At 35.1% G+C, this 15623-nt stretch overlaps 2 protein-coding genes across 9 annotated transcripts in view; both read right to left on the bottom strand.

Annotated features, from left to right (window-relative positions):
* Positions 1-5503: 5503 nt before the first annotated feature.
* Positions 5504-11375, bottom strand: LOC113115674 (uncharacterized). 4 transcript variants are annotated; one of them, XM_026283213.1, is made up of 8 exons: positions 10007-11375; positions 8633-8836; positions 7443-7558; positions 7213-7324; positions 6962-7136; positions 6749-6815; positions 6416-6580; positions 5504-5934 (listed from the first exon to the last, which is right to left on the bottom strand). In XM_026283213.1, exons 2-8 carry the CDS (start codon positions 8677-8679, stop codon positions 5876-5878), a joined length of 741 nt encoding a protein of 246 aa, XP_026138998.1. In that variant the 5' UTR covers positions 8680-8836; positions 10007-11375; the 3' UTR covers positions 5504-5875. The 4 variants fall into 4 exon arrangements, with proteins under 4 accessions (XP_026138998.1, XP_026138997.1, XP_026138999.1 ...); XM_026283212.1 differs by lacking the exon at positions 10007-11375 and having other exon boundaries at positions 8633-9036; XM_026283214.1 differs by lacking the exon at positions 10007-11375 and having other exon boundaries at positions 6962-7133; positions 8633-9036.
* An 840-nt stretch (positions 11376-12215) lies between these two features.
* znf385d (zinc finger protein 385D) overlaps positions 12216-15623 on the bottom strand; it is a 95044-nt gene continuing 91636 nt past the window's right edge. For 3 of the 5 annotated variants that reach the window (XM_026283211.1, XM_026283208.1, XM_026283210.1), the window contains one exon: positions 13755-14265. In XM_026283211.1, the coding sequence (XP_026138996.1) occupies positions 14032-14265 (234 nt within the window). In that variant the 3' untranslated portion in view covers positions 13755-14031. Of the gene's footprint in view, positions 14266-15623 lie in introns of all 5 variants that reach the window. The other 2 variants (XR_003293927.1, XM_026283209.1) reach the window with 2 other exon arrangements.

The following is a 15623-nucleotide window of genomic DNA, read 5'->3' as shown; positions in this document are numbered from 1 at the left end:
AGGCTTTTCTTTCCTAGACCCTTGAGATGCGCTCCTAACGATCGATTTTATGCTTTTTTCCCACCCTCCATATTCCTTAATCCAGCCTTAAGGCAAACATTATAAAGTTTTTATGGAAAACATTAAGAAGTTGAGGACTTTTTTTTCCTCACTAAATGCCTTAAAGGTACAGCTCACCCAGAAATGATAGAAACACAAATTAAGTTTGTTTTCTTCATTGAAACACAAATTAAGATATTTTTTTAATGAAATCTGATAGATTTCTGGCCCTCCGTTGACAGTCTACACAACTCCCACATTGATGATTCAAAACCTTCCTGAAGAGATCGTAAAAAAGTTTAGTCCAAACTCTTTGAAGAGACTTGATTGCTTTATATATTGAACAGATTTAATATAGACTTTTATTCGCATATTTACATTGATCAGCAGAAGCTCAACTGTATGGCAGGCAAGGGTCAAAAGTCTTTGTGGAGTGCATGAAATTTGACTGTTAGCACACACTGTGTGTTTATGTTAATGCAACATGCACAGCAGCCAATAAAATCACTGTATTTGAAACTTTATTTGCATAGAGTTATGGTCCGTTGGTGCATATGTATACAAATATTAGAAATCATGTTTATTAATGAAGGATGTTGTAATGGTACGCTTGTTTGCATATACTGTATGCAAAGTTCAGACATATTTGTTCATGCATCGGTTTATTTTGGTGTGATGTCAGTCTTATGTCATGATTTATCACGTCCTTTGTAGTTGTTTAATTCAATGCTCTTTCCCAAGCAGAAAAGTCTTAATTTGCATTGTAACATTAATACAAATTCTGTCATGAAACTCTAGATGGTGCAGGCCGATAGGTTCTAACTCAAGCTGATACAATTAGACCATCATTCACATTGGCACAGCTGATTGGTTTCTTTTTGCATCAGCTGATCAACATTCAATACTTGGCTAGTGCTTGCTGTAGCAGTGGCAGCACACTTCAGAAACCCTCCACCTTCCCCAGCTCCACCTGTGTGGATCTGCTACGGGGTAATTTCATGTTTGTTTTACATGGGGGTTATTTCATACATGTTATATGTGAAAGAGTAGTACGTCCTACATGCTCACACCCACAGCAGCATTTATGTGGATGTTTTGGCAATAGAAAGTCTCGGTTCTTGCTCTGCCACAGCAGCAGCTTAGCAGATCCATTCCAGCAACACCAAACACATTAACATTGCCATGCATATTACCATGCTAAACTCTCAGAGAGTAGTCACGACTGGAATTAATTTACTCTAGCACAGTAGATATCAGTAAAGCAATGCCACAATCAATTAAAGAAAGGATTAATACAGTATAGAGGTAAATCTGCTTTAAAAAGTTTTACACATTAAAGCACGGCCAGAGTGTGTGTATTGAGAGACACATTCAAATTTGTCATCTTTATGCAGTAAAACTGTACGTCTTGACATGTACTAAAGAAATACTGTGAAAACAGATGCCTCAACATGGACAGAACGTGCATGTCTGCTAATACAAAATAAATGTGTTCAAAATGTGTTAATGTGGAAGAACAGTGCATATTGAGTTTTGGCCCTGTCTACCCTCTATAGTCAGACAACAAATTGTTCCCAAAAGAAAGTCTTATGGGTTTGAAATGACACAAGGGTGAGGAAATGGAATATGGGATGAACTATACCTTTAAGTGCACTGCTCTTTGAGTGCTCTGCATTTGGGTTATTTAGCAAATGCATTTTTGATGGCCTTCCGTCCTTTTCAAAGAAACGCTGTGGTTTAATGACACTGAAATCTGCCAGTGAGAACTCTGGAGGTTAACGATAGCTAAACAGAACAAGGTATAATTTCTGTCAGGGCTTTAGTGCTGGAGCCACAGGCGGCAGTTAAACCTCATAATGTGCAGTTACTCTTAACTTTAGGACAGCTTTTATTGTGTTCGAACTCATGATCTGTTCTGAATAACTCTTAAGGGTGCACTGTATACACAGTGAACATGCATTATGCATTCAGACTGGAAAATATTAAAGATACAGGTATGTGGAAATTAACTTTAATAGAATTAGCTGCTAACGACTCAATGGCACCAACATTGCTATTTGATCCAGAGTCTTTATTTTATACAGAAAATGGTTGGCAGTTTATATTATTTTTTGAATAGTCATTTCACTTCGTGAATGCATTTTTTTTTTTCATTGATTGTTAAGTTTTTTGTGCCTTGCGTTTTAAATGGCACTTGGGGATTTCTTTTTTTTATATCTGGATTCCTGTAGTCTGAGCTGAAGCCTCGTGTTATAATAAGCGCTTTGCACTTTAACTTCTGATCCAAAATACAATTAATGATATATTTTCAGCTGCACACATCCAGATCCCTCATCGACTCTGAGGTGTTGACTGTCATTCCAGTTTAAGTTCATCAGTATGCTTTGTAATTTAATTATGAACAGTATTTTAAACGACCAAATCAGAAAGAGACCACATTTCAAAATCAGAATCAAATTGCAAAGGTATTTTTTGCTCTGAGTATGTATTTCTAAATGCACAATTATTAGTCAAAAGAATATATATATATATATATATATATATATATATATATATATATATATATATATATATATATATACATACATATACTTGTTTTTTCAAGTAAAAATTGTCTGATTGGTTAGCAAAACAAAAGCACACCTCCCCTCAACAACAAAACACAGTTAGAGATACAGCATCATTCATGTTCATAACAACAAGAACAAGCCAGATGCTTAAAAACAATACTCAGGCCTAGAGACTTTGTTCAAATCCCAAAGTATGAGTAACACAGTGATACTTGACCACAAAGTAATAAGAATGACCTTCTTCCAAGCTCAGATCAAATGAGCCTTCTCGAGTCAATGTCACAGATTACTCTATCCATCCTGCTTAAAAGCAACTTCAGTTCGCTTATTACAACCTGTAATTGTCTTTGGTCATATCAGGTGCACCAATGACGGATAACATCATCTCGAGTCTGCTAATGTTTAAAACAATTCCTAAAATCCAAGAGAGCCCAGCTGGAAACACAGGATGCAAGCCCTTCATGCCGGCTTCGGTCTGTCTCGGCACGGCATCAGGGATGAAGACAGGCCAGACGTACTTAGCAGGCTCTGCTACAAACCTGCAGGAATAAAGAGAACTCACTCCTCTTGGACTAGAATGCTAATTACTGCATTTGTCATGATCAGGAATCAAAGCGGCGCACAGGCGACCGGAGCGCTTGAATCTCCTCGCTCGTCCTCCGAGGATCGTCATGTTCCATTAGTCTTCTTTAGATCTCCCCCCAGGCACTTGAAGAGAAGTGCGAGGCTTCGACTGCTGAGTAAAGTGTTCTACTGTGTGCCGGGACACTATGAAAAATGGATTTCTGGAAATAAATCCACCTTGTTGTGAACGACATCCCAAACACACACGGCCTTCTCAAAACATCTCGTGATTCAAATGCATCATGAACGCTTTCGAAATAGCGTTAGCATTCATTTATGGATCATTTTGTGTGCATTTTTCCACGACCACATTTCAGATAGTCTGTCAGCGTTGTTAAAGGAATAGTTCACCAAGAAATGAACATCCTGTCATCATTTACTCACACTTGTGTCTTCACAAACCACCCACTGTATGTGGACACAAATTAAGGACTTGTTAGATGTCTACTACTAACATAGTTAGCTTGCTTTTAAGACAGCAAATTTTAACCTCATTTGTTCACCATTTTTAATGTCCAACATATGCATTAACATGGGTCTCTACATGTGAAGCTAGAAAGAGTTTCTAATCTAACAATGAAATAAGCTTCAGAATACACAGAAATACAAGGATACATCCAAACACACAAATATTGGATAATGTTTCATGATAAGATCATTGTCAAAAGGAACCACATGCACTGATCATTTTTGGTATTAAATAAAGTTAAATAGACAGTGAATAGGTGACACTTTAGAATAGGTAACACCTATTAGTTGCTTATTACTTATTAGCTTATTAGCATGCATATTACTAGAATATTAGCCATGTATTAGTGCTAATTAAGAACATAGTAATGCCTTATTCTACTTGACCTTATTCTACATCCCTAATCTAAACCAATACCTAAACCTAACAACTACCTTACTAACTATTAATAAGCAGCAAATTAAGAATTTATTGAGAGAAATCTCGTAGTTAATAGTTAACAAGTGTTACCTATTCTAAAGTGTTACCGTAAATACATTAAGTAAAATAGGCAGTAAATAAAATACAGTATATCTTCTACCACTTTTACAAAAAATATGCAGCATAACATTTCTTTTGGAGTTTCTATTCAACAAAGAATCCTGAATTTTTTTTTTTTTATCATTTTTTCCACAAAAAAAAAAAAAAATCAATAAAAACAATATGAAGCAGCCCAACTGTGTTCAACTTAATACGAAATGTAAGCAGCAAATTATCATATTAGAATGATTTATGGAAGAACATGTGCCACTGAAGACTAGAGCAATGATGCTGAATATTCAGCTTGGATCACAGAAATAAATTACATTTTAAAATATATTAAAAAAGAAAACAGTAATTGTAAATTGTAATAATTTTATACATTTTTTTATTAATATTAATCAAATAAATGCAGCCTTATATATATATCTTAACCCCAACATTTTGAAAAGTAGTGAATCTAAATATTAAATTGCATTGAAATATAAAAAAATTTAATTGTAATAATAAATGTGACCCTGGACCACAAAACCAGTCATAAGGGTACCTCTGAAATAGCTTTTTACATATACGTAAATACGTAAAATTGACACTTTACTTAATATCCTAATGATTTTTGGCATAAAAGAAAAATAATTAATTTTGACCCATACAGTGTATTGTTGGCTATTGCTACAAATATACCTGTGCTACTTATGACTAATACTACGCATAACATATGCATTTAATAGCTATGGGGAGGGGTATTAAAAATTCAGTTTGTTTCTCAAACAAATGATTGCATGGCTACAGAGGACCTCATATAGCATGCATCATATAGACCATGATATTGTGCTTGACAGTGCATGTTAAGTGCTAAGTATATGTTTTCATAATAGAAAGAAATCTGCATGTTCCACACACATAATTTGTTTTTTTAATTCAGCAATGGTTTAAATGACACACACTGCAAAATTTTTCGTTGTAAATTTACAATAAATAATTGGATAAATTTTGCATGACTTTCACAGTAAGGATTACAGCAATATACTGTGAAATATAGTCACAGCAATTTACTGTAATTTTATATCTGTGATATTACAATGCATTGTTGTAAAAGCACAACTGTATACTGTAACTTCACAGCTTCAGTGACACAGCAATTACTGTGATATTACAGTACATTACTATGGAATTACAATATTTTGCTGTACATCATTACAATAAGGCCCTGTACTTTTACAGTGTGTAGTGTGAAAATAATGTGCAATTTGACAATACTTTACTGTAAATTTACAATGTATACTGTGGAAGTCATGCTAAAATTGTCCAATAACTTACTGTAAAAGTAATGCAGATGAAGCTTCCATTTACTGTGAATTTACAATCATTGTACAATTAACCCCCTCACCCCAACAAAAAACTCTGAGGTAAAGTCAACGTTAGCCCAATGGCATATTTATTAAGAAAAAAATATTTTTCAATTGTACAGCAGATGCCAAGTACTTCAAGAGTCACACGCAACAGCATTGTAGTGCAAAGTTGTCTGGAAAAATTACAAAAAGAACAAGGCTACTCAAAACTGAGCCTGACAACTACCGCTGCAAAAAAAAAAAAAACTATGGTGCCCACTCAAAGTCAATAAGTTTCCTCAAAAGGGTGCTCACATGAGGGTTCATAGTTGTCCGCTTCTTGGTCTTTGAGCCTCTTTCAGGATTGATGCCCAGGAAGCACCTGTTAATAAGCAAAGATAGTTTCAGTTTTAAATAGACTTACAGTATGTATGCAGACAGCATTTATCAAGGTGTGCTTTTTGCTGTGCTTTTTCCCCACATAGAACCCTAATAGATTTAGAATTAAAAACTTGTTAGATCTTACTCTCGCCATAATTATTTTTTTTTTTTTTGCCATTTTTAGCCAAGGTGCCTCAGGTTAGGTTAGCATTAGGCAAAGTGGTTGATTTTTTACTATGAGAGGTGGCAAAACTAAATAAATAGCTGTGATTGGACCGGCAGGTTTTTGTCAGCATAACATGTGTAGAAACCCAGATGGATCTGCAGAGCGAAATTGAATGAGTTTGCGAGATCAGGATGGTCTCACCAGGCTAGCCTCATGTACCTCGTTTGTCAGCATTTTTGCCCTCAAGACAATCATTGAGTTGGAAGCCTGTACTATAATGTGAATTACAAGATTAAATGTGATCTTTATAAAATACCTTTGAATGAACTCCAGTGTCGAAGATCCAGCGGTAGGATACTCAAGGTTGAATACGTAATAGCTGCTGAAGAAAGTGCTACTCCATGTAAAAATAAAGGGTATGGGCCCATCACGACATGTCCCTTGATGGATATAAGCCATCCAGAGGGCTTCATCATGTCACCTGAAATGAACAGATACAACATTATGTGTTATGAGCACTTTGGATCTGCTTAAGATACAAAGGGCTATACAAATGTAATTATTATTATTTATTGTGGTCATTTAGATTTCTAGAATGAAAACAAAATAATGAGTTAGAAATATCGGTACTAGATCAAAGTAACATTACCTTGAATGATCAAGCAGGGGGTTCCGGGGAGTTCTGCAGTATTGACGTCCACAGCAGTGGCACATGGCTGTAACATAGTTAACACACAATAGAATGGATTTAGGATAAAGGATAAATATTGTTCATTGATCAGAGGTAGTAAATCATGCAAGGTAAATGTTGATAATGTAATCACTAATTTTGCATTTTAAATATTTGAATAAAAAATCTTACATGAACTTCAAGCATCAAACTCTCTGAAGTACAACATAAGGAGCAGCAGGATGCAGGCAGCCTTGTCAGAGTCTGGATCATAGCAGGCCAGAACATCACGGATCTTTGGGTTGTCCAGTGTTGCACAGTAATCCAGGATGGTCTGTCCTCTTCAACTAATTGCCTCCTGTAGCTTCTGAAGGACATCAACATCCATCAGGAGGTCTAAGTGTGAGAATAGGCATTTCTGAGAGAAGAGAAATGGTCATTACTGTTTGATCTCAGACATCGCTGCAGCAGGCACTTTGTTAAGGTATTTCCGCAGGATGATGCATGTCTTTTCCATCATTGGTTCTGCTCTCTCTGCCCCACTCATTCCTTCCCCTGTGTACACAGACATACAAATGTATTGTTAGTACCCAAGTAACAATTTGGTCTTGTAGCCGCCCAACACACACAGTGTTCAGATCTTGACAAATTACTAAATTCTAAACAAAATTACCCAAAAAGACAATAGATGGCATGCCTGAGTAGATGTTCAGCAGATCCCTCTTTATATTCTCCAATGTTGCCTCGGTCTCCCCCTCTGGCAAATCTACTGGGCCCCACCTGACACACCTAGGAGTGGGCATCACAGAGTAACAATACTATTGGGGATGGTTATAACTCAGAAGTTGGAGCAAGTCATCTCATGACGTAATGGTCAGCAGTTTGATTCCCTGTTGTGACTGTTTAAATAGACCCATCCCACAGAAGTTATGTTACAGTGTAATGTGTTGTAAACACAGGTGTATTTTATCAAACTAATTAAAGGGATATTTTACAATTTGGGGAATTAAACTAATTTTCCACCCCCCCTTCAAGTAAAACAATTAATTTTTACCTTTCTCCCGTTCATCCAGCAGTTCCCTTAGTCTGGCGATACCAGGTATAGCTCCAGCCTATAGCATAGATCATTGGATCGGATTAGACCATTATCATCTCGCCCGCAAAGTGACTAAGATTTCCGGAATTTGTCCTATTTAAAAGTTGTCTCTTGCTGCGTGATATCACTGCGCCCATGGTAAGTTAGCAACGTTCCTTGATTATTACACCAGAATGAGAGTATAGTTCCATGTCAGATCAGCCTAGAAAATAATCACATTTCATTTTCCCTTACTTTTATTGCATGTTGTAACTTGAGAAGAAACTACTTTTAAATAGGAAAAATTCTTGAAATCTTAGTCACCTTTAGGGCGAGATGCTAATCGTCTAATCCAATCCGATGATCTATGCTAGGCTGGAGTTATAAGTGGTATCGCCAAACTCAGGGAATGACTGGATGAACGGGAGAAAGGTAAAAATCAATTGTTTTACTCAAGGGGAGGTGGAATATCCCTTTCAGGTCAATGTATTTAGTGTACCACAACCATGCATGCCAGAGAGCTACTATGCACAATATCAGCGCCCTGGCTCAGATAAATCCTAAATGGAACAAGTCCATAATCACAGGTAATTACACCTGTGTTTACTACACTATTAACATCGCAACATGATTGCTGTGAAAAGGGCCCATGTCAAAGTATCAATAAACTAGTCAAGAGAAAAGTATGTTTTGTCCTGTTTCAGTGTTATTCATGGTCATATACAATGCTTTCAAACAAATATTGACAGACTTTACATGTATATTCCCACATACATATTGCCACATACCCGTATTGGTCAACAGGACCTCTTGCCAGTCTGGCCTCTCCTGCCATTCCAGTGCACGGTCTTCTTTCTCTGCAGCGTTGAGCAAGAGCTTTATTCCTATTTTTTTACTCCACTCTCATTTTTACATGTTGCAGAAGAGAGTGACATCCGTCTCCAGCAGTATCACCGTGCTTGCCAGTGTCGCCAAATGATTTTGGATGGCTCCTGAAAATGTGGGTGGGATGATTAGAAAACATGTCACCATTGTGGCACTTATGACAGAAGCGTACAGCTAATGTAAGGATTACTTAAAGGAAATAACTAATAAAAGGAAAGATAGGGAAAGAAAAAGGAGAAATTACACAAAGGCAACCAACAATAAGAATTTCAGTTTGAATGCAGAATATGATCATTTATTATTGTAATTTAATTCTAGCCGGATGTCAAAAATTAAAGAGATAGATATATATATATATATATATATATATATATATATATATATATATATATATATATATATATATATATATATATATATAGTGTTTTTTTTTTTTTCTGTAGCACTTTGAGATTGCTAACTCAATGTAAATTGCATTTACAACTTTTACAATTATTATTCATTCATATCAGGACAAGTGGGAACCCTAGTGTTAAAACCCTCCCGTTGTCTAACACAACGTGAGAATAACTTACTCCAGTTAACTTAAAAAAAAAAAAAAAAAAAAAAAAAATCATGGACCGTTTGAATCAATAAGTTATTAAAGTTAAACAGCTAACGGTAAGCCGTGCTAATCTATAATAACCTTAACTAATTACAGAAATGTGCACACATAAATAGTAAAGTTTGTCCCATTACTGGTTTTATAAACTTTACAAATACCAAATTTGTCTTAACGGTGATATTGACATGCAAAATTATAGCGAAACTCTCGTCATTACTAACATTACTACTATTAGCAAATGCTGTGAGAGAATTTTCAAAAAAAAGCCTGGCACTTGCTAACAAAATGTGAACGGTTGTAAGTTATATCCGCTGGGGAAAAAAATCATGGACCGTTTGAATCACTAAGTCATTAAAGTTAAACAGCTAACGGTTAGCCCTGCTAATCGATGATAACCTTGACTAATTACAGAAATGTGCACATATAGCAATGTTTGTCCCATCAATGGTTTTATAAACTAGTATAAAATAGTGACATGAAACATTATAGCGAAACTCTAACTAACATTACGTTACTACTATTAGCAAATGCTGTGAGAGAACTTTCAACAATTCCGGGCACTTGCTAACAAAATGTGAACTGTGTCATGCGATAAACGTTTATTTGAAAGTATATATTATAATTATATTAAAATAACATGGGTGTAAGTGCTGCAAACATGCATGCTGCTCACCTTCTCCATTCAGCCCGGAATAGAAGAGGGACACGACGACAGCGCTTTCAATTCAAAACAGATCGGTTATGTCATGTGACTTCCCAGGGCACATTTCAATACAATATTTCACTGTAATAATACTGTTTACTGCTGTGAAATACTTATTTTTTACACTGTGTTGCTGTGATATTACAGACCTTGTTGTGATATAACAGTAGGTTTTAGATAGCAAGATTTTACTGTAAAATAAGAGTTAAATGCTGTAAAATCCAAGGATACTTTAGTTTTTTACAGGTATTCATTGGGATATTACAGGGAAACTTAATTACAACAAGTTACTGTAAAATAATACTGTTAATTATTGTGAAATGCTGGTAATTTTTAACAGTGCAACAACAATGAAAAAAATCCAGATAACTGGAATCTGATTTGGCTCCTGGTTTGGATAGTATACAGCTTGCCTTCTATCATGGAACTGACCGTCCGCTCAAACAGAACATATCGACTCCTACATGCAGATGTTCACCATTATGGTTTGAGAGACAGCAAGACCACGCCAGCATTTCACTCTCCGCTAGCATTACTGTTTGCTCATCAGACCGCTGGCTCCGTCACTTCTGGACCGGCGCACCTGCCGCTTTTCAACACAGATCAAGTCATAGCATGGATTTATGTAAGAGGTTTCAAGAAAGTTCACGAGAAAGTCCGCGGAGAGTATGAGTTATTCAGCCCCGTGTCTGCTAACTTATGAGCTTTTGACAAATGTGACTCATACAGGAATGTCAGAAAGTGAAATTGATGGCAGTGGAGTTTCATAACACATACAGAACCTCCTGGAAACCACCGCTTGTTTAAAAACACAGTTTATATTGGCTTTTTATAGGCACTTTTGTCTTGTTTTGAATAGAGGTAAATTGTAGATTTGCTGATTAGCAACTGAAAGTGTGACTCACTTTTACCGGCTCGTGGACCAAAACAAGCAAAGTTGAGATAATTGGTGTGCATTTTTTTTCTCGACACAATCCATTCAAGCAATAGTTCGCAAGCAAGCAAGCAATTTTTTGTCATCTTTAATCACCCTCGGGTCGTTGCAACCCTTTATTTTCTTTCTTCTGTGAAACATGAAAAGAAATGCTCTGCAAAATATCTGAGCTTTGTTTTTCCACACAACTAAGGTTGACAGTGAGGTCGACGTTTAATGGCAAACACGGTTGGTTCTCTAGTGTTACATACATGATTGCAGATTCGAAAATGCATAGGAAAAAATTACCCTAACAACCAAGTTCTGGGTTTGTTTCTCAAACAAAGCAATCATATGACTTAAGAAGACTTGGAAAAACGCATGGACTACTTTTATGAGACCTTTAAAAGAACAGTTCGCCCAAAACTGAAAATGTACTCTTCCATCCAAGATGAAGATGTGTTTGTTTCTTCATCAGATTTGGAGAAATTCACCAATGGATGCTCTGTAGTGAATGGGTGCCGTCAGAATGAGAGTCCAAACAGCTGAAAAAAAATACATCACAGTAATCCACACCACTTCAGATCATCAAATAACGTCTTGTGAAACGATAACCAAAAAGCTGTGAAAATAAGGAGGAACAAATCTGACGGCACCCATTCACGGTGTAGTATCCATTGGTGAGCAAGTGATGGAATGCGATATTTCTCCAAATCTGATGAGGAAACAACCTCACTTTTGGGAGAACTATTCTTTTAAGGGGTTTACAGAAAGTTTAGATAGTCTTGTTAGATATCCTATATTTCTCCTTGTGTTTCAAAGAATAAAGAAAATAATATATATTTGGGATAGCAGAAAGCGGAGTATATATTTTAATTTTGAAGAAAATATTTCTTTAAACAAATTCAGTGTTCAAAAGTTTCGGTTCTGCTCACAAAGTTTAATTAATTTGATAAAAAATACAATAAAAACAGTAATATTCTAAAATATTTTTATAAAATTTTAAATGGCTGTATTATATTATATTGTAAAATATAATTTATTCCCGTGAGTTGAATTTTCAGCATCATTACTCCAGTCTTGTGTCACACGATCTTCAGAAATCATGATATGCTGATATTCTGGTTTTCACAAGTTATAAACAGTTTTTGCTGCTTAATATATTATTTTTCCATTATATTTCTTTTTAATTCATGATTCTTTGAATGAATAGAAACAGCATTTATTTGAAATATAAATCTTTTGTAGCCTTATAAATGTCTTTATTGTGTCTTAATGTAACGTGTCCTTGTTCAAAATTAGGAATTTAACTTTTGAAGGGTAGTGTGTGTGTGTGTGTGTGTGTGTGTGTGTACATTCTCCATATTTAAGTGATTATTATATTTTTTTTTTTAAACAAGCAAGTAAACAAAGCAGTATTCTTTATTTGAAAATGTTTATCGTTTTTCACATTGCAAGAAGAGACAGACAAGCTTTGTGGCCCCAGTAGCTCATGTAATATTCATGAGATGTTTCCAGGGACGACTTCAGGTGAAAAGACGGTTAACTCACCCCACACACACACCCACACACGCAAACACACTCCTGCACATTTACATATTCATCTGTTTAGCAAACATCCCACTATATTTTTAACCTTGCTTTGACATAAATCAGCAGCATTTTACTTTGGAAATCACCCTCTTATCTTCCCCAAGTTCTGCTGTACACACACACACACACACACACACATTCACAAGCAGGTTCAGCAGGGCTTCATTTCTATTGGAAAAGCTGGATCTGGATCTGGAATTGGGATGCAAACACTTAAATCCGTGTAATTAACTTTTATTTATCCGTCTTTGATGTCAGCAGCCTTAACATTCCTAACATCAACATCAGAATTAACATGACAATCTTGAGCATGATCAGTCACATGACATTTTCTGTTATTATCTGAAACTAAGTTTTAACTGTATAAAAAATGCACAGTTAGTGTCCCAAACCTGCCAGATCCACCACCAATAAATTATTCCATTATGTCTTAATGGACCTTTTTCACAGATGCACTTCCAGAGTTATTAACACTGTAAAACTAGCAAGTTTTTTTGTACTATTTTCATGAATATTTATAATACTATACCTTGCTTTTTTTTTTTCTTTTTTTTTGCCTCTGCATTTAAGTTTTAGGTGGAAATCTTTCATTTAATTAAATGTGGTAACTGATGTTTCTTTATTTGTAAAATTGCCTGAAATTTCTGAGTGCAAATTATTACAAAGTAAACTTATTGAGGAAGTGATGACAAATGTTTTATTAATTAAATTTTAAGAATAGACAACGATTACAATTATAATTTTTTGGAATGAATGTATGATTAATAATAAATTCTTAATTTTGGAAAATAAACAGAAATTTTCAGAGTGAAAAAAGTTTCAAAGTATTTTTTTTTTTTGAGGGAGTGATGACAAATTTGTTTTCTGACCAGCGTAATTGATTATGATTTTGATAGGATTTTGTTGATATTATATATAGATATTTCTTCCTCTTTTTTTGAAGTCATAGAAATGCTTTTCTTCTACTGAAGCTAATGGGAACCCAAAAATAATATTTGTTGTAGTTTCCATTCACAACTATAGAAGTCTATGGTGACCGTTTCTGAGATCCACGGAAATGTGAAGCGGGTCCATTGACAAATGAAGCCCTGCTGAGCTTTTACACCAACAGCTGGAAACAGAGAGAACTAGACATCTAAAGCACTGAAATCAACCACAGATAGACTTAAAGTGCAAAACAGCAGAGAAATACAACTTTTCATTTCCCACATAGTGTTCTCAAACTCACCTTAAATTTACAAATCAATCTTGTACTCTAAGCGATGATAATGATGAATCATGATGTTTCCATACAGAAAGAACAAAAATAAAAATCAAATCTCCACCAATACATTTATAGCTTAACGTCAGTGTGTCACATGTTTATGATGATGCATAGTTACCTGGTTCGTTTTTTGTCTTTAAATTATTGCGATATCGCGCATTGGATCTTGGTATGGGGAGATGGAAGGGTTAATGATCCGATCCCCCAGAGGTCATAGTTCAAAGGTCAATAAGGGGCAAACAGTACAGGCGTGTGAGCAGTCCTAATTGGCCCCGGTGCAGGGCGGAGCAGCGCGGCGGGGAGGGACTGAGTCTGAAAGAGGGCGGGGTTATGGCAGGCACGCAGCGGGAAGGCGGAGCCAATGGCGGCGGCTGCAGCAGCGACAGCTGCAAGGTGTGACGGCATTATCCTGGTGGTCAGCGGTGGACACAGCTCTTTACCTGCCGGCATCTTCACCTGCTGGACAGAGGACAGGTTTTAAAATATTTTGTTAATTATTTTTTTTTAACTAGTAAAATATACAAATTATAATCTATAATAATATATTAAAACTCTTCAACATGATTCATATTTGTGACCCTGAAGCACAAAATCAGTCTTAAGTCTCTGGGGTATATTTGTAGCAAAATTATAGATTATTCTTTTCTTTTCTTCCATGAAGATATTTTGTAAATTTCTTACTGTTAATATATCAAAACGTGATTAGTGATATACATTGCTAAGAACTTCATTTAAACTACTTTAAAGGCAATTTTCTCTATATTTAGATTTTTTTGCACCCTCAGATTCCAGATTTTCAAATAATTGTATCTCGACCAAATAGTGTCTGATCCTAACAAACCATACATCAATGGAAAGATTATATATTCAGCATGTATAAATCAATTTTTTTTTTCAATATTTACACTTAAGACTGGTTTTGTGGTCCAGGGTCATCTTTGACAAAATTACAAGTAATGTTTTTATTGAAAAAATATTACTATTAAATAAATAATTAAATTCTAAGATTTGGAGAAAAAATAATAATAATAATGATAAATGCAAAATATATATATATATATATATATATATATATATATATATAATATATATAAAAATATGTATATATGTATATATATATATAGATATATACACACACACACACACACACACACACACACAAAATTATGTTTAACAGTATAATAATTGTAATGATTACAATAAAAAAAATTCAGGAAAAAGTTCATTAAATGCAATTGTACAATATATATTTAATGTGTTGTTTTTCACAGTGACAGAATTAAATTCCATAATAATTTCAATTTCTTATTTCATTATTAACAATTAAAAAATACAAATAATACATATAAATATAAAAGAAAACGAAAGAAGGATATGCACACAAAAATAAAGGCCAAAGCTCATGTACATGTATTCCATCAAGTCTGCAAGTAAACAAAGTACCACTGATTTAGGATTAAACTCAAAAAACATTTTGTACTTGGCACTTTCTTTGTACTAATTTCATGGCCTTGATGGAATAAATGAGCATCGGCATATATTTGTGTGTGAAGATTAAATTTCATTAGTAAAATCTGTAGTCAAATGGGTATCGCAGCTAAACCCTACAATGCTGTGCAATCATATGTTATGTGATTCCAGCGATAGCTCACTATGTTGATGTAGCTCCAGACCCGTATGTGGTTGTTTGTTTCCGTGGAACACCAAACAGTTTCAATAAAACAACGGTTCAGAGTGACCACAAGCACCACAACAGTAGTCCACATGACTCATGCATGCGCTAACTTCCAGGTCATGTGACAGGTTTTGTTTGAGGA

Source organism: Carassius auratus, chromosome 16, assembly GCF_003368295.1.
Source record: "Carassius auratus strain Wakin chromosome 16, ASM336829v1, whole genome shotgun sequence".
Lineage (NCBI taxonomy): Eukaryota > Metazoa > Chordata > Actinopteri > Cypriniformes > Cyprinidae > Carassius > Carassius auratus.
This window is presented reverse-complemented; position numbering and strand designations above follow the sequence as displayed.